The 27,769-nt window shown below is 36.0% G+C and overlaps 3 protein-coding genes across 3 annotated transcripts; 2 read left to right on the top strand and 1 right to left on the bottom strand.

Annotated features, from left to right (window-relative positions):
* The first annotated feature begins 736 nt into the window (after positions 1–736).
* LOC147393911 (protein BRANCHLESS TRICHOME-like) lies at positions 737–2,031 on the top strand. The gene has a single exon (XM_086457098.1). It carries the CDS (start codon positions 1,039–1,041, stop codon positions 1,861–1,863), a length of 825 nt encoding a protein of 274 aa, XP_086313224.1. The 5' UTR covers positions 737–1,038; the 3' UTR covers positions 1,864–2,031.
* A 3,092-nt stretch (positions 2,032–5,123) lies between these two features.
* LOC147393912 (polyadenylate-binding protein-interacting protein 12-like) lies at positions 5,124–19,378 on the bottom strand. Its single transcript, XM_086455236.1, has 11 exons — positions 19,176–19,378; positions 18,481–19,061; positions 18,277–18,387; positions 18,132–18,176; positions 17,956–18,028; positions 17,742–17,854; positions 16,413–16,472; positions 16,275–16,322; positions 16,099–16,167; positions 5,632–5,693; positions 5,124–5,508 (listed from the first exon to the last, which is right to left on the bottom strand). The coding sequence occupies exons 2-11, from the start codon at positions 19,030–19,032 to the stop codon at positions 5,451–5,453; spliced, it is 1,191 nt and encodes a 396-aa protein (XP_086311362.1). The 5' UTR covers positions 19,033–19,061; positions 19,176–19,378; the 3' UTR covers positions 5,124–5,450.
* A 5,400-nt stretch (positions 19,379–24,778) lies between these two features.
* Positions 24,779–27,084, top strand: EMB3101 (Tetratricopeptide repeat (TPR)-like superfamily protein). The gene has a single exon (XM_086457024.1). The coding sequence runs from the start codon at positions 24,913–24,915 to the stop codon at positions 26,437–26,439; it is 1,527 nt and encodes a 508-aa protein (XP_086313150.1). The 5' UTR covers positions 24,779–24,912; the 3' UTR covers positions 26,440–27,084.
* Positions 27,085–27,769: the final 685 nt, after the last annotated feature.

The following is a 27,769-nucleotide window of genomic DNA, read 5'->3' on the forward strand; positions in this document are numbered from 1 at the left end:
TAATTTACCTGGTATGTCTCATTTGTGGGGGTTATTGCATGTACCCAAGGGATTTGAACGAGACATGATGCTCTAAGAAATCAGTTGTTCCGTCCCTAGTAGTTGGGTCAATGGATTCAAACACCCAGTCATCAAAGAAAAAAGAAATTAATCGTCGGGATAGATATCTCATTTTATTCATGAATGATACATATGACCTCAATTCGCGAATGTATTGACTTGGGTGTCTTCTACTGCGCAATTGACCGATTGAAGGATCCCCTTCTAGTGAAGTGGGCATGGTTAAAATTTTCAAATCACTCTCCAGAAGAATTTGAATCAGGAACCGACACGCCATGAACAGTTAATATGATTTGTTCACTCTCCAATCACTCTGATTTGTGGGTCAAGCCCCCATTCATTAGGCGGTCCACCAATTGGAGGTCTCTGATCTGATGAGTATAATACATGTATAAGTCAATTTTACTCAACCACATAAAAATATTCAGAAAGTTGCTATTGCCATGGTAATTTTTACTAATGCCACACCAACTGTGTATTTGATGTATATAGGGATTGGTGTGGCATTAGTAACTCTCTAAATCATTATTCACATACATATATATTCTCAATTAATCCCAGAAAAGATACATTCTCAAAACAAAAACAAAAAAGTTAGAAATAGTTCAGAAATAATTAGTTAAAGATGATTTCAAATGGAAATGCTACTTTGAGTAAAATCTGATGAGGAAAGAAAAAGCAGCAGTTGAAAGTCATGGTCTGGCTAAGGACCTTTACATTTGAATTTTGAAGAAGTTGCCTCACTTGATTAGCTGGTTGAGATAACAAAAGCTCATAAATGAGAGATATAAAGGAGACGTGGACCGATGGAAGGACAACTTCGATCCCCACCACCACCTTCGTTTTAATTACAATGTGTGAGAGGTTGCACATGTGATCTCTGCATCCTTTATGGGAATTACGGACCTACTTGCCATTTGCTTTCTTCATAGATAAAAAAAAGAAGCAGAAAGAGAGAGAAAGAACGAGGGAGGAGATATGCTAGTAATGATGGGAGAAGACCCGCACAAACTCATCGATCCCACTGTGTTTCCAAGGTGGAAGCTTTATAAGAACCCATTTTATAACTCTCAACAACATCACCAGTTTCTTGATCATCTCCCTTATCTCTCAACTCCAAAGATTGCCTTTATGGACTCCGAACTTAACGTCGCTCGAGCCCAAATCATAGAACTGAAAGCGGAGCTCGAATTCGAACGCAAGGTTCGTAAGAAGGTGGAATCACTCAATAAGAAAATATCCAAAGAACTTTCAGAGGAAAAGAAGATAAGAGAAGCCATGGAGCGTGTTTGCGAAAAGCTTGCGAAGGAGATTGCGTCGGATCAAGCGGAGATCGATACGATGAAAAGAGAGATGGAGGAAGAGAGAAAGATGTTGAGGATAGCCGAGGTTTTGAGGGAAGAGAGAGTTCAGATGAAGCTCATGGATGCTAAGATTTTATTTGAAGAAAAGCTTTCGGAATTGGAGGCATCGAATCCAAAGGTGGAGCAGAGACTCAAGGAGGATACGTTCAACACGAACGAGTCTACAACTACAACAATGGGTGGTCCATATGAGACTTCTATTTTGAATAACAATTGTGTTGCTCGTTCAACTGTAAGTAAGCGAAGAGCATCACCAGAGGCTGAAAATCCTCACATAAAGAGAGGGATCAAAGGGTTCGTGGAGTTTCCGAGAGTGGTTCGAACCATCAGTTCAAGAGGTAGGCAATCAGGTTCTAAGCTCGAGTGCCAAAAGGCTCAGCTCCGGTTTCTGCTGAGACAGAAGAGTCCCATTCCAACTTATAACCTCATTATGGGTTGATCTCCTCTCTATCCCTCTCTTTTTTGGAAAATTGTTTCCTCCAAATGGGTCTCCAGTCTCCACAAGAATTTGTTGAAAGATTGAAAGATGTGATTTTTAGTTTGTTTGTATTTGTTGAAAGGTTATAATAACTTAAATCTATAAACATGTTATGTGTGTTTGGAATTATGACTGACACTCTGAATCCTAACTTGAAATTTGGTTTTAATGATCATTGAGATCTTATTTGGGGTTAGAAATTTGGTTGAATTTTTTTTTTTAAACGATTGAGACACTAGATGTGCTTCATCATATTCAATAGAATTAATGTCAAAAATCTCAATTAATGCTTCTTCAAAGGACAGCATTTTCAAAGAGATTTCTACTTTTAAGAGAGACGAATAACAAAAGCTTTTGTTTACATCTCACATTGCAAGAATATGGTGGATACACACTAAGGTGAGGAATTTTTTTTAATTCTCTATGTGGGGGCAAAAAAGCCCTTCTCTTTCTTTTCTTTTCTTTTTTTTTTCTTTTTTGATTATCTTGATTCTTCTTTGTTGTTATTCTCCATTTTCAATCGTTACATGTGGGCAATTTTCTTTCTTTTCTTCTTCTTTTTCTTTTTCTCTTTTTTTTTTTTTTTTCCATTGTGTTCCTCTTTCAAGCAGTGTCACGCGACAACTCTTGAATGATAGAAATGACAGGAGGGCAAGGAGGTTTGCCAAACTCTAGACGAATCTGAAGTCCACAGAAGTATAGGAATCTTGAATCTAAATGAAAAATTAATAAAATTAAGAGTCTGGCATCACAACGAATGCCATTGTCATACTCTACCAGCCCAGTAAGCCTTTGGGACTCAAATTTGCGTATAAACCTCTTCTACTTGATGTGAATTCTATCTTCTACTTGATGCGAATTCTGTTCATTTTTGTCACAGGGTTTTAGTACAACACAATCTTAAGGACTACGGGTTGATGATTTGGTAGATGCAAGTTCGTTATGGAACTATTTGTAAAGAAATTGATCCTAGAACAATAAAGAAGAAAATAAATCAAATGCAACCACACACACAAAAACACCAAGATTTATGTCTGTTTCTCAAGATTGAAATACATCCTTATGTCTGTTTCTCAAGATTGAAATACATCCACAAATCCACACCAATACCACTATGAAGAGAAAACTCTATTTTACAGATTACATCTTTCACTGGGTAAAGAGAAAACTCTAAGTGCACAGAGTAACTAAGCCTAGGCTTTTGGAGCTCACTATCCACAAATGGTACCTACCCGTATTAGCCACAGCAATGCCAATTCTTTATCAATACCAACTTAATTGGTAAAGAGCGAATTGTGAAGATTGTGAAGAAGATAAGTATTGGAATTTATTTCACATAGCTCAGTTGGCTTGATACATTGGAAAGCAACTTTAAGGTCACGGGTTCATGTATAGCTTACCCATCCAAAAAAAAAATAATAATAACTAATTGTAATCATCCGTTTCACATTAAAGCTCACTGGCATGGTCACATCATCTAACACGATTGATTTAGGAGAATAGAGAATCCTAGTTGGGATGAAAAATCAAACTTTTTTATTTTTATTTTTATTATTGCAAGGTTTAAATGAAAGATTGGCTTCCTGAAATCAGTCAGTTGTTAGGTTTTATATATTTGGATCACATTGCCAGCATTGGTGAAGAAATGCAAGCTCTAATAGATTGGCCACTACTATTTTTATTTTATTTTTGGTTCATTTCATGTCATGTTGATTCATGATTAACACTTAAATAGGACCCAGTTAGGGAGAGATGATGGGATATGGTATCTCTGTCTCCCTCTGTTTCTGCCGTCTTCTCCTTCCTCTTTAATCTCTCACTTTCTATTAGCATTTGTTTCTCTTTTTTCATCCATCTTTAGTATTATATAGTTCTTGGGTTTGGAGTGCGTGTGGAATCCAAGGGATCCCAAGAGGGGTGATGAGTGGACACTCAATTCATCCTGTCAAAGTTGGAGCATTGCTTCTAAATTTAGGAATTTGATGAGGTCTTATTAGAGAAGTTTCTTGTAAAATAAGTAAAATGGTGGTGGAGAAATGAATCGAAGGTGGTGCCGCATTCCATAATAATCCAAACCATAGTTAGTAAATTCGCAATTGATTTGCGAATTAGACACGAATTAAATGCAATTTACTCTTCTCAATTAGAACTGTTGTTGGATTCAAAGATTCAGATTAATTCGCAGATCTTTGAATCCCAATGACTAAATCGCGATTTGTACATATATTCTGTAAATATTTTATTAAAATACGTTGTATTCCCCTATTCTCACTTTAAAACTCAAGACTCAAAAGAAGGGAAAAAAAAGGTGAAAATCACCCCTACCGACCCACCTTGGAGTTTACTCGTTGACTGTCCACCGTCCGGTGAAATTTCGTCTATTTCACATTAATAACTTTATAAAAACGACAATAAAACATTTTTTTTTTTTTTTTAAATTTAATTAGGTCATGGGACATGATGATTTTGGCATTAATTAGTATATCATGTTTTATACTTTTCATTTACATTGATTATTAGATAGATTAAAACTAAATCTTTAATTACAAATATATATTTTAGTTGATGAATGTGATTATAGATTGTTTATTTGTTTATTTAAGATATTTTTAATTTGAATATTTGATAATTTGATTAGTAGATTAAAATTGTTAAGTAATATCATATGTTATATATATCCAAATTTTTGAAATTTCTAAAAATTGCTTGATCCAAATCATTCTCGAACTATTTTTGTATCGTATTTTTACCATCCTACGTTTTTTTGCCGAATTTCCAAGCGAACCGGTGTATCACTATTCCGAATAGTATCCGATTTATTTCCGTACCGTTTTTTCCCCGTCCTCTGAATTGCTAACTATGATCCAGACCCCTCAATCAATTGATTACAGATTGTGAGAAAATGGAGACCATGAAAAACAGTTTTTCTTGATAAGAGATCATTGATAATTTGACCGAAATACTGCCGCTCCACGATGCCTATACTGTGATGAAAATGAAGGTTATAAAAGACTGGTAACTTAATGGCTAAAAGGTTAGGAGTGAAGCTTACCATACCAGAGATTCTTAGAATTATGATGGCAGAAGCTGATGTGTACCCATTAAAACACATGAAGAATGTATGCAATTGCGAAGCTACAACAAAGATATAGAATGAAGCATATATCCATCTTAATACTCATCTATGAAACTGATAATAAGGAAATCAGATGCACTTTCACTAAAGCCATAAAAGAAAGTAGTTAATAAGTGGGAGTTAGAATCATCGGAACAGTATTTGTTTTTTGGGACAACCCCTGCTATCGTCCATTTTAATGTGCACTGATAAATAAACTCTTTCAAATCCTCGAAGTTCCATCCAACTCTAAATGCTAGAAAGAAAGGGAAAAAAAAAAAACCATAACCTCCTAGGTGCCATAGATGCCAGAATATGATGTAAAAGACAAAGCTATCAATGAATTAACCAGACCTTTAACTCCCTAAATTGTACGCGTGTGTATACATATATAGCAGTAATTTAACTAGTCTGGGAGACTTGCAAAGATAATTTAGTGCATCTGTGGGCGAGGAGTGCGTGGTCGAACTGGCGTCTTTGACGGGCTGACCCTGGATACAGACAGATCATGGAAGAAATAGTTAAGCCAACTCAAAAAAGAATATGCCAAAGCAATCTTAGACACTGTTATCTTAAAACCCAGAAAGATGTGGCAAACTATCTTCAAAACTGACCTTATCTGCAAGGATCCCAGAGGCATACCACTATAGCTGAGAGCGGCAATTGCACTTTCAGCCTGCAAAAGGAAAGTTCAGCATGACAATATCATTCCTTCAACAATCAATCTAAACATTGATTGAGCTTAAAATATGAAAGAGAACCAGTCCTAGATTGACAGATAGTATATGACTGACAAAGAGGGAGGGCTATGAGGAAGAATAATTGTCAAAATGATTTAGAAGTATCAATTTTTCAACCAACTTATTGAAACTCAAAAGTTTATTTTTGAGTGTGCTAGTTTAGGTAGGAAATTGGCAACAAGGCAATAACTTATTTACAAATTTGATTGAAGAACATAACGGAACATCTGCATGAATTCCTAATCTCTCAGGTCCTCCAAAGTCCAACATTCATGAAAATGATTGTTAAAGAAGTCATCTTACTAACATTAGCCAAATAATGAGCTTATGGGGACCATGGATATTAGCAACAAACTTAGACAATATTGATACTTTTGATGTTGTCTACAAGCACAACCTTAGAACTGCTGTTTAGATCACTATCTTGTGGTTGAAGATGGCATGTGACAAGTTCCATAGATTAGAATTGTTTTTTGTGAACCATCCCCTTTTTTATAGTCAATAAAGGCTTACTTATAATAAAGAAAAAGATCTGGATATTCATGCTCATTAAAAATGATTAGAAGTAAAAATAAATAATAATAATAATAATAATAATAAACCAGTGCTGTCACTTGTGGGGGCATAAACAGGCCTTTTACCCTTCATGTACACAAATGCAACTAAGAGGATGGGATAAACGCTACCTGATCGGAGGTCAGGACAATCTCCAAAAGATTCTGACAGTTGCATCAGATGGTCAAAGTGCAATTAATTATCCAAATGAAAACAGAAAGGGATTCGTATAAATCCCACAAATCACAAAAAAGTGAAGTTGAGGGATCATATTGGGAGTTAAGGACCTCTAACTAATGTCCAACTGTGAAATTGATTTCCATTATTGAGAACTAGGTTTTAGCACTGACCTGTGGGACCTCTAACTTTTAACTCTATTCTATGTATGATTTCAAAGCTTGGGGTTTTGACAATTTACATACACAAATACTTGATTATAGTGACTTCTATTGACTATTTTATTAGATGATTGTTTCCAAAAAAAATTAAGTGAAAAACTAAAAGTCACAATGACACAAAACAGATGTCATGAAACCTAGATAGATTCAACAATGCATACACATTTTTTTTGCTAAGCGCAACGATGCACATACATGACAATATAAAAAATGGTTGGGAGGATATCAATCTATTCCTAATATTGGTCCACTATAATTTGATCTAAATATGAGAAACAAATGACATACTTACAGCTGGTATTTTACATTGTCGTGTGTCTAAAAGTGCAATATGTAATCTTATCAACCTCGGTTTTTTTTTTTATAGGCATCTTATCAAAACCTCAGTTACAAGTGTTGGTGCATATGCTTGACTATAAGTCTATAATTCCATTCTAGTTTGAGCTCAATAGTTGCTCATTGTAAAAAAAGCTTGGACTTTAAAAAGAACAATTAAGAAGAAAAATTGTCAAGTCTCAATCTGAGAGCCTGGCAGGAATTTATAATAATAAAAGAGTTAAAAGACAAAAAAGTCCTTACAAGAAATAAAAGAATAAAAGCTATTGCTAAACAATTAGGAATAAAATAACACTAGATTATTTCCAATACTCCCCCTCAAGCTGGGGCAAATATATCAACTAAACCCAGCTTGATAAGGTGAGAATTAGTGATAAAAGGACCAACAGATTTCGTAAAAATGCCGGCAAGCTGATCTAAAGATGGTACGAAGACTATCTGAAGATCACCATATCTAACTTTCTCCCTGAGAAAGTGAACATCAACCTCAATATGCTTAGTTTTTTCGTAAAAAACTAAGTCAGAAGCAAACATGATAGCAGACTTGTTGTCACAGAACAAAGTAGAAGAATCAGAAATAGGAAATTCCAACTCTGTCAGCAACAGAAGAACGAAAAACCACATTTTGTTTCTTACTTTTCCACGAAATAAGGTTATTATCATAAAAAGTACAGAAACCAAAAGTAGATCTCCTATCTATAAGAGAACTAGCATAATCAGCATCTGTAAAGTAAGACAAATGCGACTGAGCAGTGGAAGAATAGAAAAGCCCGAGATTAGAACGTGACTTCAAGTAGCGAAGAATACGATAAATGACATCAAGATAAGAAGTACGTGGAGTATGCATGAACTGACTAACCACACTAACCGCAAAGGACAAATCCGATCTAGTGTTAGTCAGATAAATCAGATGAATTACAAGTCTCTGATAAGAAAAAGGATCCGATAAAAGATCACAAGAATCAGCATGGAGACAATGATTCTGATCCATAGGGGAGGAAGTAGGATGACAACCAAGCGTCCCCATGTCCTAAAGAAGATCTAATGTGTATTTACGCTGAGATAGCGAAATACCACAGCGAGAGCGGACCACTTCTATCCCCAAGAAGTACTTGAGAGGACCTAAGTCCTTAACCTCAAAAACACGACCCAATAGCATCTTAACTTTGTCAATCCCTTGTGTATCATCACCAGTCACAATAATATCATCCACATAAACCAAGACAATGATACAACAACCATCCACTCATTGACAAACAAAATAGGTATGATCTGAATAGCATCTAAAAAACTCCATAGATAAAATAACCTCAAAAAATCACTGAAACCAGACTGGCAAGGCGGCATACCTTCCCCAAATACTCACCTGAAGACGAAACCCAGGAGGGGGGTCTATATAAATAACCTCAGTCAAATCACCATTCAGAAAGGTGTTCTTCACATTAAGTTGGTAAAATGGCCAGGAGTGACATGCTGCTAAAGAGATAAGAAGTCAAACAGTGAAATGTTTGGCAACCGAAGCAAACGTGGCACCAAAATTTTTTTTAAGGAGTTTAGAAAATCCCTTAGCAACAAGGCGTGTCTTATACTAATCAACAGTCCCATTGGCGAAGATATTCCACAGTGAAAACTCATTTATAACCAACGGTCCGCTCCCTAGATGAACGGGTAACAAACTCCCAGGTATTATTTTTCTGCAAAGCATCCATCTCATCAATCATAACTCTACTCAATTGAGGGTCTTGCAAAGCCTTTGATACAGACCGATGAACGTGAATAGAATCAGTGGCTGCAAAGTAGGCTTGATAAGATGAAGAAATACCCTAATAGGAAACAAACTGAGCAATAGGATGATCAGTCACACACCCCCGCTTACCTTTGTGAATGGAAATAGGCAAGTGAAAGTCAGAAATAGAAGGGATAAGGACAGGTATATGTGTAGAAGTAGGAGAGGATATACCTGAATCCAAGGAGGAGGATGGCAAAGGTGGAAGAGGGTAAGGGTGACGAATGTAAACCTTAAGCGTCAGCAAAAATGGAGAAAAACTGGAGAAGACAACACTATAGGAGACGGGTCCTGTAAAGTCGAAAAGTCCTGCAAAGTAGATGTGGCACTAAAATAGAGAAAATTTTCAAACAAATTAACATCAAGAGAGTGTATTATACGATGAGAAACTGGAGCATAACACCAATACCCTTTTGACATAGAGGAGTAACCCAAGAAAACACACTGAATAGCTTTGTCATCCAATTTGGTGCGATTAAAAGTTCTGTCTTGAACAAAGCACATGCACCCAAAGACTCAAGGTGTAATAGAAAAAGAGATACTGTCAGGTTGAAGGACATGAAGAGGCATTTGTCCTTCTAAGGTGCGACTCGGGACGCGGTTAATAAGAAAAGCCACAGTGAAGACTGTTATATTCCAATATGCCTTAAGAGCATGCATTCCTCGAAGAAGACTGAACAGTGTTCATGAGGTGGCGATTCTTACATTTCGCCACCCCGTTCTGTTTAGGAGTATAAGGACAAGTCAACAGGTGAAGCATATCATGCTCATGAAAATAGGAGCGAATCCCATCAAATATATATCCCCCCTCCATTATCAGACCGAAGAGATTTAACAGTGGTATTATATTGAGTTTGAATCATTTTAAAAAAAATTGACAAAAATATAAAGCACCTCAGAATGAGAACGCATCAAATAAACTCAAGTACAGCGAGAATAGTTATCAATAAATGTAACATAATATCTATGACCATTAAAAATAGTAATAGGGGAAGGCCCCCATACATCAAAATGAACTAAATAAAATATTTCATTAAATCGATGCATACGAGGAATATAAGAAGTACGTATGTGTTTAGAAAGTTCACACACAGAGCATTGAAATTTATGTTCACTATAAGCAATTTTTAAAGTAGGAAATAAAGAACATAAGTCCTAAGCGAGCATGCCATAAATCTAGAGTCTGAGACAAAAACGTATGACTCCCAAAGGAAGGAAACACAGAAGCCGAAACGACAATAAACTGAGATCCAAACAAGTACAGCCCATCCCTCTCATACCCCTTGTCAAAAATCTTCCTCGAACTCAGGTCTTGAAAAATACAATAGGTAGAAAAAAAAGTAACTGAGCAATTTAGAGATTTAGTAATGCTACTCACAAACAAAAGATTAAAGGATAGATGAGGGACATAAAACACAAAGTCTAGTGAAATCCTAGAAGATAAAGGCATGATGCCCTTGCTGTGAATATGTGTAAGAAATCCATTAGCAAGACGAACCTCTCTATGAATGGTAAGAAAAATAGAAGAGGTAAAATGACTGAACACATCAGTCATGTGATTAAAGACACCAGAATCAATAACCCATGCCAGAGGAGCAGAGCTAGACTAAGTGACATGAAAAGTAAATAAAATACCTAGAGGCGTAGTAACTGAGGCCATAATCGAAGAGAAGTGAGTGTGGGCATGAATCTAATCCCGAAAAATAGTGGCAATCTGAGTCTATAGCTGTTGCAAGTCAATCGTACCAAGTAAAGAATGAGGATCAGTGAGATGAGTGGATGATGAACGGCACAAGGAGCAGACTATCCCAAAGATGGGGTGGAAGGAGGTCGTGGTATCAAATAAGGATAGAGCTGCAAGCAACAAACCTTCTCATGACCAGTCTTCCCACAATGATTGCAAGTAAAGCCACTCCCTTTACCATGACCACGGTTGCCACTAGGGGTGCACATGGTTCGGATTGGTTCAAATTTTGACAAAATTGGAACCGAACCAAACATGATCGGTTCTACAAATTTGAAACCGAACCAATCCAATTACCCTATAGAACCGAACCAATCCAATCCAATCTTGGTTCGGATTGGTTCGGATCGGTTCTCGGTTCTCATACTTATTTGAAGATAGATACCTTCTTCCTCAATCCAAGCATTCTATCTCCTCAAATCTTCAAACCTTAAAAATAAGTAGGACTTTTTTTAAGCGTGGACTATGGGATAATAAAAAAATTAAAAATTTTCTATATTTCATTTAAGAAATTTGATGCAGATGAGGTTCAATAAGTAGAAAACAGTATATTGTATAGAAGATGAGATAGAGGATGAGTTCAATAAGTCGAAAATGAAAAAAATTCTCCAAAAAAAATGAAGGGGTTTTGGTTAAAGGTTTAAAATAATGGCATTTAGGCCATTTTATGTTATTCTCCTAAACAAATAAGAAATGTATTCAAGATCCATTCAAGAAGAATTTAAATTTGTTTACCGTTAATTGAAGGCGCCTGAGAAATCGATAGCTCAAAGATTTATCGAAGCTTTTTGAATCAGAGAGAGTTCAGTCTTCGTTTTTCGATGAGTTAGCAAGGCGGTGAGGTGAGGTGAGTGAGAAAGACGACTGAGATTGAGAACGACGACGGCTAGGGTTTTATTCTCAGAATTCTTCGAACAGGAAGAAGAAGAAAGAAATAAATAACCGAAATTTTTATTTTTTAAATAATTATATATATATATATAATTGGTTCGGTTTTCGGATTGGTTCGGTTCTATTATATCCTAATCCGGAACCGAACCAAATTAATCGGATTTTTTTTTCTTCGATCCGTACCCAAACCGTGGGTGTGTTTAATCCGAACCAATCCAATCCAAAAACTTCGGATTGGTTCGGATCTCGGATTTACCCAATCCAATGTGCACCCCTAGTTGCCACTGCCACGACTCCTTTGTCCAAGGGTACAAGAGTTGGAGAAACTCGAGTTGGCAGCTAAGGCCATCTGATCTGTAATTGGAGTAGAAAGAATGCAAAGACCTGAGTCTGAGAAGGAATAATACGACGACGACGCTTATTACTGTCAATGGTCGCAAAGACCTCAAATAAAGAAGGTAAAGGAGTGGTATTGAGGATCTGTGTCCGAAGGACATCAAACTCAGGTCATAGACCCATAAGAAACTAGTAGGTCTGATGTTGAGCGATCCTCTTAACCACATAATCTACTACTTCTAAAGATAATTCAGCCATAGACTCATAATAAGAAAGATTCTCCCAATGTGACAAAAGAAATCTGAAGTAATCCACTACACTTTGAACCCCTTGGGTAACTTGGGCAATGTCTTGATAGAGCTAATAAATCCTCGAGTCATTCCCAGCATGTGCATATGTCTGAGTAAATGCGGACCACAAAAATGAGACAGACTCATGGTTCATAAACATGGCATAAATGCGTTGCTCCATGGAATTGAATAGCCACCTAAGGATAGTGCAGTTGTCGATCTCCCAATGATTCAAATTTGGAATCAGTAAGGGGTAGTTTAGTAACGGTGCCAAAGAGCCATCCAGATTTTCCTCTATTACCTAGATAAAGGTGCACAGATCGAGACGATGACTGAAAGTTCTGACCACCGAGAAGGGTAGTAATACGTTGAGTTCAAGAATTAGACCCAAGAATTGTGACAAAAGTCATAATTGCTTGTTCCGAAGTCATTGCTTTGATTTGAAGGGCGGTCTAAAGAAGAAACTCGCAATACCAAGAAACACAAAACTTCACGGGCACTCTAGGTGTTGTCGCAAGCCTTCCTAGGCTATACAAATGCTACAACGGGCCTTCAAAGACACCTATGGGTGCTATTGGACCTAGGTGCTGCTGTCGCAAGCCTCCATAGGCTGTGCTCTTGCTGCCGCTGATCTCCAAAGGCACCTACAGGTTCTTCTGAACCTAGTTGCTCCTATTGCAAGCCTCCTCAAGCTTTGTAGGTGCTACCGCAGGCTTTTAAGGGGACCCACAAGGCTGTTGTAGGTGGCTGCTGCTGCCACAAGCCTCCACAGGCTTTGTAGCTGCTGTAGCAAGTTCCCAAAGGCACCCTAAGTGCTGCCGCAGACTTTTAAATGGACCCACAAAGCTGTTGTAGGTGGTTGCTGCTACTGCAAGCCCCCATAGGCTTTGTAGCTGCTGTAGTAGGTTCCCAAAGGCACGCTAGGTGCTGTTCCAAGATCTTATAGTCCTTGTAGTTGCCGCTACAACTCTCCAAAGACAAAAACGATGGAGAAAACCCTACTAGAGGGTAAAGAACATTAAGAAAGCCTATCAAAGGAAGAAACATTATCGTAGGGTAAGAGACAGCGCAGAAACGCAACATGTGATCAAATCCCTATCGCAACATGCAATAAAGGGAATAATAAACAAAAAAGACCCCCGAAGAGGAGAACATCTAACAAAGCTGCTCTAGGTTAGGTATAAAGGTCTAGGGAATAAAGGGGAGAAGAAACAAGGAAGGAGGGATGAAAAACGAGGAAGGGAACCAAAGAGAGGGGACGAAATTCCTTGGCTCTGATACCAAAAAGAATTGAGAAGAATAATCGTCAAGTCTCAATCTAAGAGTTTGGCAGGAATTTATAATAATAAAAGAGTTAAAAGACACCTTACAAGATATAAAAGAATAAAAGCTATTGCTAAACAACTAGGACTAAAATAACACTAGATTATTTCCAATATAAAATACAGTTTACATTTGTTTTAACAAACAAAAAAACAAAAATCCAAAATGTTTGTTTAGCTTTTCTTTAAACATTTATACAAGTTCCCTAAAATTCAACTTGTTTCCATGCATTTTTTTAAAAGATAAAAAATTGAATTGGAAAAAAAAAAGGTTGACAAAATGGGGATGCAGAGATGGCCTGGCAAATAAAGAAAATAAAGGGAAAAAAACGAAACCAGAACAGAGGCAACCTTCATTATCTGTCTCTCTATACATCATATCCCGTATTCCCATCTAGAAGGAAAATCTTCAAAAAAATATGCCCTTGACTCCTTAAACAGTTTGCTCAATCCAAATGCAATTGATCATTGCCCCTAGGTAATGATCCTTCCCTTCGAAAATAGTTATTTCCCTCATTAAAAATTTCCCTACACACAAGTGTCAACTTCATAGAATCATTTATCTAAATGATAGAGCCAAGACATACCAACTTTCAGAAAGAGAAGGGATTGATCCAGGGACACAACAACTACAAAAATCATACCTTTAAGAACAATATTGTGCTTGGGTTACCATTTTTTTTCCAAAGTATCCTACCAAACAAAAATAGGTACTTTGGACAAGACCTTACCCAAACAGTAATACTAGGGAACTCCATAGAGGGAAAATACACTAACAAAAGATAAAATGATCCCACCAAGAAGAATCCATTACGAAATCCATCCCACACCCACTGGTCTGGTCTTCATTCACGAGGCATTTAGGAATGAGAGAGATCCCTCCAATGAGGGTAGAAATTGACTTGACCTCCCAATTGTTGAAATTACTCCTAAAACCAAAGTCTCAAACCACCTTGTTTCCAGCCAGAGTAATGAAATTCTGAATTAGCATGTGTCTTCACACGTGGTATTACATATCAATTTGGAAATTACGAATTAAGAGTCTAAGAACCACACCAACAGTCCTCCCAAAACCACACTCTAGAGCCTTTCCCAATCCGAAAAAAGACTTTTTTATAAATATAAAGATTTTATAAATCAAAAGAAAGAGAATACAAAGGAGGACAAGAGAGCCCCCAAGAAGGAAAGCAAAAACAGAGAAGACAAAAAACAAGATCCTACTAGTTACATAAACTATCCCATCTAAATACAAAGTCCTCAAAAGAGAACCCGGAGAAGTCCTTGCTTAACTTGGCCCAGAAAAACAGCAGCCCTAAAATCTCCATGTACACCAAATGCGAATTGTTTTCCTTGCTTTGGAACACCCTGTTGTTTCTCTCTTTCCAAAGACCCCAAGCTATGGCAGAAGGAAATATAGCCCAAAGATGCCTTTTTTTATGAGAGAATATGTTGTAAGCCACCCTTCTAACATCATAAGAAAGTTCTTCGGGAAAACCCAATACATGTTAAACAAAGACATGAAAGACGACCAAATTCCTCGGGAGAAAAAGAAATGAAGAAGAGTGTGATCCATAGATTCGCCATCACTCTTACAAAGGGGACATTCTCCTATGGAATGTTGAAAGAACCTTGAGGATGCCTTTCACACTTAACACACACACATAGTTTTTCATTCACAATTATTTTGCCCATATTTAGCCTGGATAGCTTGCTTCTAAAATCTCATATCCTCAGAGCCAAACCACCACAACCACGTACAAACAAATTCAATTCATTGATCTCAAATTATGCAACCCTAAGCCTTCACACTTTTTTAACAAACATAAGTTTCCACTTAGCTAAGTAAATTAAATACCAGTATAACTACTTTTAAAAAAAAAAATTAAAAAAGCATAGTTAAAATAGTGAGAATCTACAGTGTCCGATAGATTAATTTGTTGAGTTCATATTTGTCCCTGAATAATTTTCATTCTTTATGATTTAATTTCCTTTCAAAGGAGAATCTAATAAAATTTTCTTAATAGTGTATCCATGTTTAAGATGTAGAAACCAATATTCTATGCCACGAACATAGCGAAGGGAGGTACCTTCTCTAAGAAAAGCTACTATGATGATGTAAAGCCCCATGTGCTCCCCTTACATTGTATTCATTTTTTCCTAAGCTATACATGCCCCCTTCAATTTTTCTTTGTGCTTTTGAAATTCTGGTTCTTTGTTTTATTCCATCCCTCATTTCCTTTATTACCTTGCATTCACTTTCTCTTTTAATATTTTCTTGGGGAAGAGAAGGATCACCTTTGTTCTTTATTAGAACACCAAGTGCTCACTGTAAATGGTTTGACAGCAAGGAAGATATCCCACAGCAAAGATGAATGAGCAACTATCATGCAAACATCACGTTATCTCCCAAATCATGGGGTGGACAGAAATAATACAATACCATCACTAAAAGAGGAGATTACCAGATATACACAGGCATGATTATCTACAAATTATGACATGATTAGTGTTTTAAATCTAGAATTTTTCATTTTATGTTCCCTGTAATTTTTAACATTTTATAGATTTCCAACAGTGTACTAACAGTTCACCATGCAAAACGCCATGACCCATTTCCACAAGGTGATATATGACAAATATCAAAGGATTCAGCATGTATAAATAAAGAGCTAGATGCAAATACCATCACGAACTCAACAAAAGCAATGCGGGTAGAATGATGATAGTCTCCAAGCAGTCTCAAGCGATAAACCTGAACCAAAGAAGGCATGCGGCATCAATTCTTTCCTTTCTAAAAGTGAAGTCAACAGTTCTAGAAGAAGCAGAACTTTTATGCTTGTAACAGTGGTTGCTACAAACCTCTCCACAGTATGATTCGAAGAAGAGTTTGACATCTTCTTGAGAAATCTGCACCAAATGAACAAAGAAAACAGAAACTAACTTGCCAATTCAAACTCTGTGCCAAATTCAAGAATAACGAAGAAATTGAAAAGCTACCTTTTTATCAATATTTGTACAATAGATGGTTCTCGTGCACATTTCACGTTCATCTTCAGTCTGAAGACCATCATAACAGACAATCATCAAATCATAAGCATCCTAATAAATATACCTATCATATTTTAAAATATCATACATCATCATCTTCGAAGCCTTATCCTAAATGTTTGGGACTGACAGAATTAATCATGTTGCTCCATTCAATTCTTTCTAGAGCAATGTCTTTTAATGTTGCAAGTTCATTCATATCCCGCTCTAACTACCTCAATTTGTGTTCTTTTGGGTCTTCTTTTGCTCATTTAGATCCATCAACTTGCAAGTTCCTTCTAACCGGAGCGGTAATTAGCCTTTGTACCACATCAATTAACTTCTTCTTAGTTTATTGCCTACCAGGGTTACTCCTATATTTTCACGAATGTGTTCATTCCTATATTTATTTTCTTAGTCTTTCACTCATTCATCTCATCATCCTCATCTTTGATACATTCAAATGAACCATGAAGTGGATTACACACCCAAGCACCAAGTTTTATCAATGATCCAAGGTGAATGCCATGAAGATGCCATTGATGAGCTAGCAAGGCATCAACAGGAAGTTAACAAAGAGGAGAAGCCCTCGGTGGTATTTCCCGACAACATTCCATAAAGGTGAGGAAAGTCCAAGACGATGAGGTGTCTAGTAGAAAGCACATCACATAACGACGTCTCTATTCTGGCAAGTGTAATGGCACATTCTGAAGCCCACTCTAGACGTCATGACTCATGACATATTTTGATGTCCATGATAGACTAAGGTTAGGAGAAGACCATTTTCATTGTTTCACACCATGCACCTCCTGACCCCACAATAGATTTCATTTGACGACCATATTTATCCTTTCACAATATATTTCCTTATAACTAGGAGCATCCAGGCATGGTAAAGGACAGATGATTGATCTCCCTTTCTCTAACTCTCTCAAGTGACCCTAGTCTTGTCATTCCCTCCATGGCTCCACCTTTCTCCTCTCTTGCTCTACTTCCGTGCCCTCTCTCATCTTCTTTCGCACAATGCAATGATGATGAAAGGACCAGCAACTTGGTTTAGGTGGAAGTCGGATCCATGTCACGCAGAATATGATTCAACTTGTAACATCACCAGTTCTTATCTAGCACCACTTACATTAACTAGTCATTTTTTATTCTGATTTACATACAATAAAGTACGATGTTTATCAAAGAATATTTCATGGGTGACTAATACTATGAAAATGATTTTAATACTGTGGTTATAAATGAATGATCATTGCCAAAACAGAAATAAGTATAATAACAAGACTTTCTCACCCTCGGCAAAAATGTTGGATTAACAGGTGCAATTGCGGTTTTTGAGGGAAGCACCCTTACAGGGTAGTATCCAAGCACAGTCCCTGCCAGACTTAAGGCAGCCCTTGCACCATCTGCATTGGCACAATCCCGTGAAGGCAAATATTTATTAGTTTAAACCACACACACACAAAATATAACCAAGAAAAAAAGGTAATGAGATTGAGAGACTTACCCTCATCAGTAAACTCAATAAAAGCAAAACGAAGAATGGAATGAGGATCACCACATATACGGCAGTCAACAACCTTCGGCAAACAAAAACAAAAATCAAATATTGCTAAGAAACATAATACTTCATTGGCAAAGTTAATATCACATTTCAGAAGACCAAAAAGAAATACAAATTACCTGTCCACAATTGATGAAGAGAGATGCCAATTGCTCTTCAGTAACCTATTTTCCAAACTAAGTCTTTTAGTCCAAGTACCAAAGGATAAGCAAACCAGTCGAAAACATGGATCACATTAGACCCGAAATGGAATTAAATCTTTACCTGTTGATCAATGTCAGAGACATACACAGTCCTCCTAATTACTTCCTCTTGTTGTGCCATATTTGTTCGGCTGTTAGTTCTTCGCTTTCCCTGACCATAGTTATTCTTCTTCTAAACAAAGTAAATTCCAAAATTAAGGCATAAATATCAGAAATACCCAAACCCACTGAGAGTATTGATTCTTAGAGAACAAACTAATCCTACCCGTCTACCGCTCGAATTTCCATTGCCAGTGCCATTGTTCATCTCAAAATTGTTAGTATAAAAGCCGTTACCAGATCCACGGTTAGCTAGTGAAAGGGGAACGAATTCTTCGGCCATTGGATTCAATTTCGAAAGGAGCTCCTCCAATTCCCTCATATCCCGCTTGAAACCCTCACCACCATCTCCATTCCCATTCGACAGCGGAAGCCAAGGCTTGGCCACACCCATCTTCATAGTTCCTCCCATCTGGTGATTCTGCATCCCGTTTTCCCTCTGGTCTAGACTATGCTGAATCTGAATCTTGTGTTGTTGTTGTTGAAATTGCTGGACTTTCGTATGGAGATCATGTGTATGTGACCGTACAATTGGATTGTTGTTCTGTTGTGAATTAGGATCAACTATCTGAAGCCCTAAATGAGTCTGTTTTGTTTGATCGACATCGTTCAAAACAAGCGATTCTGGCGCTGCTGCTATGGTGTCAAAATTTCGACTCGAAGTCGAAGAACCAACATTAATCCCCAAATCGACACTAGCATTCTCAACAACAGCCATGATCGAATATGAACAACTCTCTCAAAACTCTGTAAATTATAGATTTATAATCATCAATTTTTATTTTTATTTTTTTTAATCAAGAAAGAAAAATCTGTTTTCATCAAAGGCAGCAAACGACATCTGTAATCGATGGAACGTACCTTTGCTTTTTTTATCTAAATCGTCTCCATTGATCGATAACGGAACCTCCACCTCGAGATCGCCCCAAATCGAAGAGAGAACTAATAACTTTTTTCTTCTTTTGCTTTATTTCTGCAGAAAGAGAGAGAGAGAGAGGGTCGAAGAAATTCTTCGAATCGTCCGTTTTGGCGTTCTCTCTTCTGTGTCTTTATGGACTTTCTTTCTTAAATGTCCCTAAAATGGAGATGACCCCACTTTAACTCGTAACAACAACATCATCATCATCATCATAATCATCCGTACAATTATTATATTCATCACATGTGGCATTTAAATAATTGGATTTGATATACGATTTTACCTTGTAATACTCCGCTGCTTAGAGGGAAAAATGCAACAGCCTTCTACCACGTGTACCGAGATAATAGGTTGCAGTTATATCTAAAGTCCGGGGTTGAGTTATATCTGAACACTAGAAACGCGATTATATCTCTATTTCATTTCCTAAGTCCAAGCCCAATGTGATATATTTTTTTGGCCCACTGTAAATGTGATTAACACTTATTTGACGTTTTTAATACACAATTCTGATATCTATATATTAAACAAATGGAAATATTTTCGTCTAGGTTTTGTAAAATATGATCCGCACATCATGTACTTATAAGAGCCCAATTGAATGTGCTACAAAGATTTTCAAGTAGAGTGAATCAAACATTTATATTATTATTAATATTAAATAAAGAAATAGCAAATTCAAAGTATCCTTTGACGTGGCAGTCTATGCGTGATTGACAAAGAATGCTCGCCAAACATTCATTTTAGGCCTCTTTTCATACGTTTATTTAATGGACCATATATGATTCGAAAAATTCTAAAGAAGTTGTACGTTTATAAGTTTATTGCAACAATTATCCCCATCGTAGATTAAATAAATAAAAAGTTTGTAAAAGATATATATATATATATATATAATCTTGATGTTGTAAGTGAGAGTAAAAGATAACAAAATGAATTTAGGATAAACATAAAACTAAGAATTACTATTCTAGAGTCTAGTATCAATCAACGCAAATCTCGATGTTAGGATTTACCTAATACAGACCTTGACAAGCATGTATATGTGAGTCAAGTTCCCTCGACTCCTAAAGAATGAGTCATGGAAAAAAAACACATGATCCCAACCATTTAAACACAGAATTCAATGGTTGAGATTTAGATTTATCTTTGGAATAAGTATCTTCAAGATATGTGTTGTCAAAATAAGCATAAATCTCAACTGTTGGATGTTGTGTCTAAATTGGGATCATGTGTTTTTTTCACGAGTAATTATATATATATATAAAATAGTATGTATTGATTTACCTTCCTTTTTTTTTAAAGGGATTATGATTCCATTTATATTGTTTTTTATCTATATAAAGGGAGATGTGATTCATTGTAAGGGGTCCTGGAGAGGAAGAAGGGGATGTAGTTAGTTTTTATTGGGAGTTATAGTGAGATGGTTCCCATAGAGTCCAAGAATGTAGTCAATGGATTCCACAATGAACCCCGAAAACAAATGATTGCATTCTTTATTTTATGTATTTTTACGGTTTATGTGATTGTATGATTGATCGATGGAGGAACTTAAAAAATACCTCTACAAACACTACAAGTTTTACACAACACGGTATTCAATTAAAGTAGTGAAAATTTGTTTTATTTTTGGAGAATAAAACACACAAGACATACACTGAATTGTATATCCATGTTCCAAATGATCCGAATACTAAATCTTTTTTCTCACCACGCAGCCTCACGTGCATTAGACAAAATTAGCTCGATACCTTATGTATGAACTTTAGAAACAACGACATATTTTAATTCAATCTCCCACATCTTAAGTTTGTATTGGAGGGCAGAATGTTCCAATAATTTGTGTCATATAATATAAAATGCTAAAAAGGAAAAAGAAATACATCAACTACATGAAAAGTTATTTTAAAATATTTTAATAATCACTTTATATGTTTTTACTTTTAAAAGAAGCAACACACAAGAACATATCATTATCCCTCTTTTTCACCGCAAAGCGTCCACGATTAAATGGACTAATCACAATTGCAACGATCACTTGGCTTTCAAAATGAGACCATTCACCTCGCGTATAAATGAGAATGTGACAAATGTGCATCACCTTGCCTCATCTTCTTTTCTTTCCTTTTTAATTCCTTAGCATTCTTTTGATTTAACCTTTTCAATGCTTTGAAGCTAGATGGTGCCCCACATATTTTTAATTGTTTAGTGTACTTTTTATTTTTCTTATGGATTTGATTTGGTTTGATGTGATCACGAATAATCTAATCCCTCCTTATTCTTGACAATTTTTAGTTTCCAACACTCAAAAATGGCGATGTGGTAGTGGCATTGAGAACCATAGGATTGGGACTGGTAGCATAAATACTAATTAACGATGGTGTGCTTAGAAAGACGAGGCAACAAAGGGGGGAAGAGGTGATGATTAAGGATTTAATAACTTAAGTACATGTGAAAACAAAAATATGATTATATCTCCAAAGTACATGTGTCACATTCACGTATGTGTATCTTTTAAATTTTTTTGATCTAATAAGGTGTACGTATCTCACATGTATGAGATCTTGTAGTTGAGGACATAAGAAGGTTTGGTTACATGTCAAAGACACCCCAACACTCGAGACAGATTATGAATCATAAAATATTCAAGATTTTTTAGATCATCATATTCTCATTATAGAACTTCATGTCAATTTTTAGAAAAGTTTTAAGGTATCCAACATTTTTCATTATTTTCTAGATTTTTTTGTCAATTCTTCTTCTAGCTTTATAATTTTCATGTTTGTCAAGATTTTTATTCCATATATTCGAGTTTCATGATGTATTACCATTTTTTATCGTAAAGAAATAATTTTCCATGGGATTTTTGGTGATTAGTTCATTGTGTCCATGCCACATGATACAAGATCCGTCTATGATTTTCTCAATCATTTTCACATATTTGACAAATAATATGAGTGTTATATTGCTTGGCGCCGAATTCCAACATGGCTCTTGTCATTGTTCACCATAGCAACACTGTATTATTAGCTCATGGTCTGTAACTTTCATGGCATATAGGGCTTGATAAGTAATTCAAAATGTTGATCCCACAAACTGATTTGATGAATATATTAAGTCAATATAGTCAATGAATTAGGGATATAGTTGTGTCATTTATGATCTTCTAATCTTATATAAAACTTAGTATAATCAGAGTTATTTTTGTCAAAAACCAAGGAAAATACAATAATTCATTCAAAAATCTCGTTCGTTAGTTTTCAAAATTACAAAAATAAATAAATAAATAAATATATATATATATATATATATTATGTAAGCTTTAAAACCACCGTTTAATTAATATTTTTAAATTACAAATATGCATTTTTCATACATGTGCATGTGCACATGCCATCTTCTAGTATAAGCACTTTTTAATGAAGATGCTAAATAATGGATTTCTCTAAGTACTCATGCCTCCTGCGGGGAGTCAAAAGTATTGAACCTACATTTGGATAATTGTAAGTACTTCAAAAAGTTAGGGCCTGTGTGGATTGACTTTTCTAAGTACTTCTAACTTTTGCGGGGAGTCAGAAGCACTTTAAAGGTGTTTGGATAAATAACTCCTGGAAAGAACTACTTTACTATGGAATCATTTTAGTACTTTTTCACAGAGTATCAATAGTGCTACTTCTCTAAACTACTCTTGCGCGGAGCCACAAAACATTGTCAAAATGACAGGATTGGGACAAGTATGCCCCTCATAAATTTTGAAAATTACAAACCTACCCTCAAAAAGGCAATTGGAATAATATTATATTACTATCTATTGATATGGTGGTAGCCTTTTGGTATAATATTTGGGATAAATATACCCCTCATAAATTTTAAAAATTACAAGCATACCCTCAAAAATGCAATTGCAGTAATACTATATCCATTAATGTAGTGGTAGCTTTTTAGTGTAGCATTAGGGATAAGTATGGCCCTCATAAATTTTGAAAATTACAAGCATATCCTCAGAAATGCAATTAAATAATATTTTATTATTATCCATTGATGTGGTGGTAGCCTTTTAGTGTAGCATTTGAATTTGAATTTCTACCTCCTCCAATTGCTGACTCAATGATTTATCCATGTGCATTCCAACCATGGTTGAAATTTTCTTATTACAAGATTGATGTGAACAATTACACACAATTTTACTCTCCATTGATGTGGTGAAAGCTTCTTCATATTTTTAGTGGTTGTATATATTTGTTCACAATATCTTCTATTTGTTTATAATTATTGGGTGTTTATATTAGTTTTAATAGATAAAAACAATAACTTTTATTTCTTTTGAAAACTAATTTGTTAAGTTATAATGTTAAAAATAGTAACTGATACTTATAAGAGCATTTTGATCATTTTAACAGAATCCAAAATAATTTTCAAACACAAAACTCTATTAAAAGTACTTCTGACAGTACTTTTCAGAACCTGCATCCAAACACACAACAATTATCCACCTACTCCAGATAGTACTTAAAAAAGTACTTATGTTCTAAGTACTTCTGGCTTCTGTATCCACACGGGCCCTTATTCTTTATAGTTTTGTAATTAAAATATTGACTAAAAGGTTTGTGAATATTAAACAGTAAAAAATATATTTTCATAATTTTAAAAACTAACCAATGTAATTTTCTAATAATGTGCATTACAATTGGTTTTGGGCCAAAATGACCTTGGGACTTACATGACCTCCAATGTAGAGAAGAAGCAGAAAATTAACAAGATAGAATTGTAAGTCCCACTTCAACTATAGTTATAAGAGATACATGTTCATTCCAACTACAGTTTTGAAATGAAATCCACGCTATCCACCCCATTCCTGCCAACCTCTTTCAATTTTATTATCTTTCCTCTCCTTCTCCCCCCTCGTTTTTAATAATATAATTTTAATTTTACTATATTTCCATTTTTACTTTCTTTTCAAACATTATTATTTTTCTCTTTTACTATTTTTTTTTTTTTTAATCTTTCATCTCCTTATATTTTTAATAATATCTTGTCAATTTAACTTTGTTTTCTTGTTTACTCTTTTAATCAATTTTATTGTATTTCTTTCACTCATGCTTTCTTAATAATAATACTTCTCCAATTTTCATATTTTATATAGGTTAAATTATTAAAAAATGATAAAATATTTTAATATTTATAAAATAAAATTTATTTTTTTTTTAAAAATTATCAAAAACGAATTAAGTCGTTGGACAATCTAACATTTGAGTAATTTGTCAGATTGTTGAATGCTTTAATGTGTTAAAATACGTTAATTTGCTAAAAATACCTTTCTAATGATTAAACCGTTGGACTGTCCAATGTTTTAACATCCCAATAATTTTGCCTTTCTATAAAACGTTTGCCAGTCAAGTGACTTAAAAAATGATTTTTTTTCTTTCAAGTATTAAAATATTTAACCTTTAAAAATAAATAATAATTTTTTTTTTTAAATTTTAAAGAAAATTTCTAAATACCTCCAACTTTATTATTTTTTCGCTTTTACCTCTTTAAATAAACTCATGGAGGATGCCCGTGCCGTAGCAAACTGTACTATTCTAGTAGAACTTGAAATCTTTGGTCCTTCATCATCGTTCCTCGCCTCATTCCCAGTCTTCTTCCGCTGTCCCCAAGCCGAAACAACGTTTGGATTCCATGAACATTAGATGGCCAAGGTTTCTCACTCCAACGCAACTTTCTCAGCTCATCCGAGACCAGAAGAACCCATTGACCGCTTTCCAGATCTTCAATGAAGCCAAATTCAGATATCCCAAATACAGTCACAATGGCCCTGTTTACGCCACTATGATCAACATTCTCGGAAGCTCTGGCCGCCTCAATGAGATGAAAGACTTGATCGAACAGATGAGACAAGACTCATGCCAATGCAAAGATTCCGTCTTTGCAAGCGTGATTAAGACCTATGCGAAGGAGGGCTTACTCGATGAAGCTGTCTCACTCTTCAGAAACCTTCCACAATTCAATTGCGTCAATTGGACTGAATCTTTTAATACCCTTTTGAAGATAATGGTGAAAGAAGCTAGGTTCGAGGCTGCTCATCGTCTATACTTGGAGAATTCAATTGGGTGGGAAGTGAAGTCTCGAATCCGTTCTTTGAATGTGCTCATAGATGCTCTTTGTTGCAGAAATCGTTCGGATCTCGCTTTGGATATCTTTCAAGAGATGAATGACCAATGTTGTTACCCAGATAGGGAGACGTATCGGGTGTTAATGAGAGGTTTATGTGAAGATGGGAGACTAAATGAGGCAACCCATTTACTTTACTCCATGTTTTGGAGAATCTCTCAGAAGGGTAGTGGTGAGGATGTTGTGATTTACAGAACGCTGTTAGAAGCTTTATGTGATAATGGGCAGGTCGAGGAGGCCATGGAAATTCTTGGTAAGATCTCGAGGAAGAGACTGAAGGCTTCAAAACGGTATCGCCAGAGTCTAGTCTTACGTGGACGTGTTGAAGGTGAAAGCTTGGAAGGGATTAAAGGCTTAATCAATGAAGCTCTGACAAGAGGAGGGGTTCCTAGTTTGGCTAGCTATGGTTCTATGGCTGCCGATCTTTATTCTGAAGGCAAGATTGATGATGCCAACCGGGTGTTCGACGAAATGCTGAAGAGAGGATTTAGACCTTCTGTTTCAACTTACGAAGCAAAGATAGAGGCGTTATGTAGGGAAGGGAGAGCGGACTCGGCTGAGAAGGTGTTTGAAGAGGAGATGGTGGAGGGGAATTGTGTTCCAACTGTTAGAACGTATAACATTATGGTTAAGGGTCTTTGTGATGAAGGGAAATCAATGAAGGCTGTTGGATACCTGGACAGGATGGCTAGGCAGGTAGGTTGCGTTGCCAACAAGGAGTCTTTTATGATATTGGTGGATGGATTGTGCTGTGAAGGTCAGTTTGTGGAGGCTAGTAAGGTTTTAGAAAAGATGTTGGATAGAAGATATTGGCCATGTCATAAGACTTATAATAAGCTTATCGAAGGGCTTTGTACCATTGGTAGGAGATATGAAGCTGTGGTGTGGTTGGAGGAAATGGTTAGCCAAGGTAAGATGCCAGGGGCTTCTGTGTGGAACTCATTGGTAGGTGCAGTGTGTTTTGACATGGCTGTGGCTGGTGCTTGTGTTGAGACCCTTCAGCAGCTTAGCTTACAGACTCTTGATGAATGTTGAAAAAGTTTGTGGCACACATTGGTCGGGATTGAATGGATACGGGGTTGGTCGTTCCAATATGGGAAGAGAAAGAAATGCCACCAAAGCAAGGTGGAGAAGGCTGATGCAAGGAAGGATACAACTGAACCATAATTACGAAATCCTCATATCGTGAATATAGTCTGCATTCTTAGAGAGTCTACTAACAATATTGAGGTGCTCTTTGCATGAGTGTTTGAGGAATATTTCATCAAGGTGGAAGTGTTTGAACCTTGGATAGTGTTGAGAATCTTCACTTTGTTTTAAGGAAGCACCCATGCTGTTGCAGGATACCCTTCTTGAGCTATTTTTCAGGCCATTAAGAGTTTAGCTACTTGAGAACTAGTGAATTGGCTGTAGGGATATTTTGACATGTCTTGGCTTGGGATATGTTTTATTTAACTCTTTTAAGTTATGCTGACAACAAAGCTGCTACATTGGCACAGCAGTGTGTAAATATTCATTTTCTACTGGTAATTAGCTTCCTAGTGTCCTATTGTAAGGAATTCTTCTTGTTTATCTAAAAGAGAAAGGGGCTTAGTTGTATTGCACCTTTTATTTGATAACTGGTGAGGGTGTCATTGTTGGATTGTGGAAAACATGGTTTGGCTAATGATGCTTGAATTATATCTCGTGTTTATAAATCTTATTTATTTTCTATGGATGGTTGGAATTGGATGTTTGATTGAAAAAGTTGTGATGGCAAGGGTATTTCTATATCATCCTTTGGATATGCTTTAGTCGAAAACTTGCATTTCCAAATCATTTCTTTATCATTTTATTAACTTTTCAATTGAACTTTGTTGATCCTCTTATTGATAATCTAAAAATAAACAAAAAATCTCTGCTGTCATTTGTCTATCTAGGAGAGAATTTCTTTGAGAGTAGACTAAGAGACCTAAAGAAAATCCTACACTCTAGCTCAATTCAAGAAATTCTCATGTTTTTGAAGAGATGGCACTCCAACTCTGAGGAGTCACCACCTCAGTCCCATTCTTTTGGCCTTCCAAATGTACAGATGACTTTGTTGAACTTTTTTTTTAATTCTTCTTAATTCAGAATGTGTTCCATCATTGAAGGATCCAAATCAAGTACAAACAACATTTGGTGGTAGGAAAGTTGGGCCTAAGGTGCCTACGAAGGGACCAAGTTACAAGTGGAATCCCTTGTATTGTTAAAGCTTGATGGCACCATGGTATTGGATCCCCATCTCCTAAATTTTACATTTTTGAGTGTGTAGTTCATTTTTGTTGGTAGTGTTGGGACGAAACTATCGAGCTTGTGGGTTCCAAATAGTCACTAAAGTCTCCGA

The sequence above is a fragment of the Akebia trifoliata genome, chromosome 10 (assembly GCF_017979445.1).
Source record: "Akebia trifoliata isolate Shusen 1 chromosome 10, ASM1797944v1, whole genome shotgun sequence".
NCBI lineage: Eukaryota > Viridiplantae > Streptophyta > Magnoliopsida > Ranunculales > Lardizabalaceae > Akebia > Akebia trifoliata.

Bases quoted from the DNA above. Each gene is read 5' to 3' on its own strand.
- LOC147393911 (XM_086457098.1), top strand. From the start codon at position 1,039: ATGCTAGTAATGATGGGAGAAGACCCGCACAAACTCATCGATCCCACT.
- LOC147393912 (XM_086455236.1), bottom strand. From the start codon at position 19,032: ATGGCTGTTGTTGAGAATGCTAGTGTCGATTTGGGGATTAATGTTGGT. The intron at 5,694-16,098 runs GTATTTGCATCT...TTCCTTTTGCAG, and splicing joins CTTTTGTTGAGTTCGTGATG to GCTGAAAGTGCAATTGCCGC. The intron at 5,509-5,631 runs GTCAGTTTTGAA...GTCTGTATCCAG, and splicing joins CTGGGATCCTTGCAGATAAG to GGTCAGCCCGTCAAAGACGC.
- EMB3101 (XM_086457024.1), top strand. From the start codon at position 24,913: ATGAACATTAGATGGCCAAGGTTTCTCACTCCAACGCAACTTTCTCAG.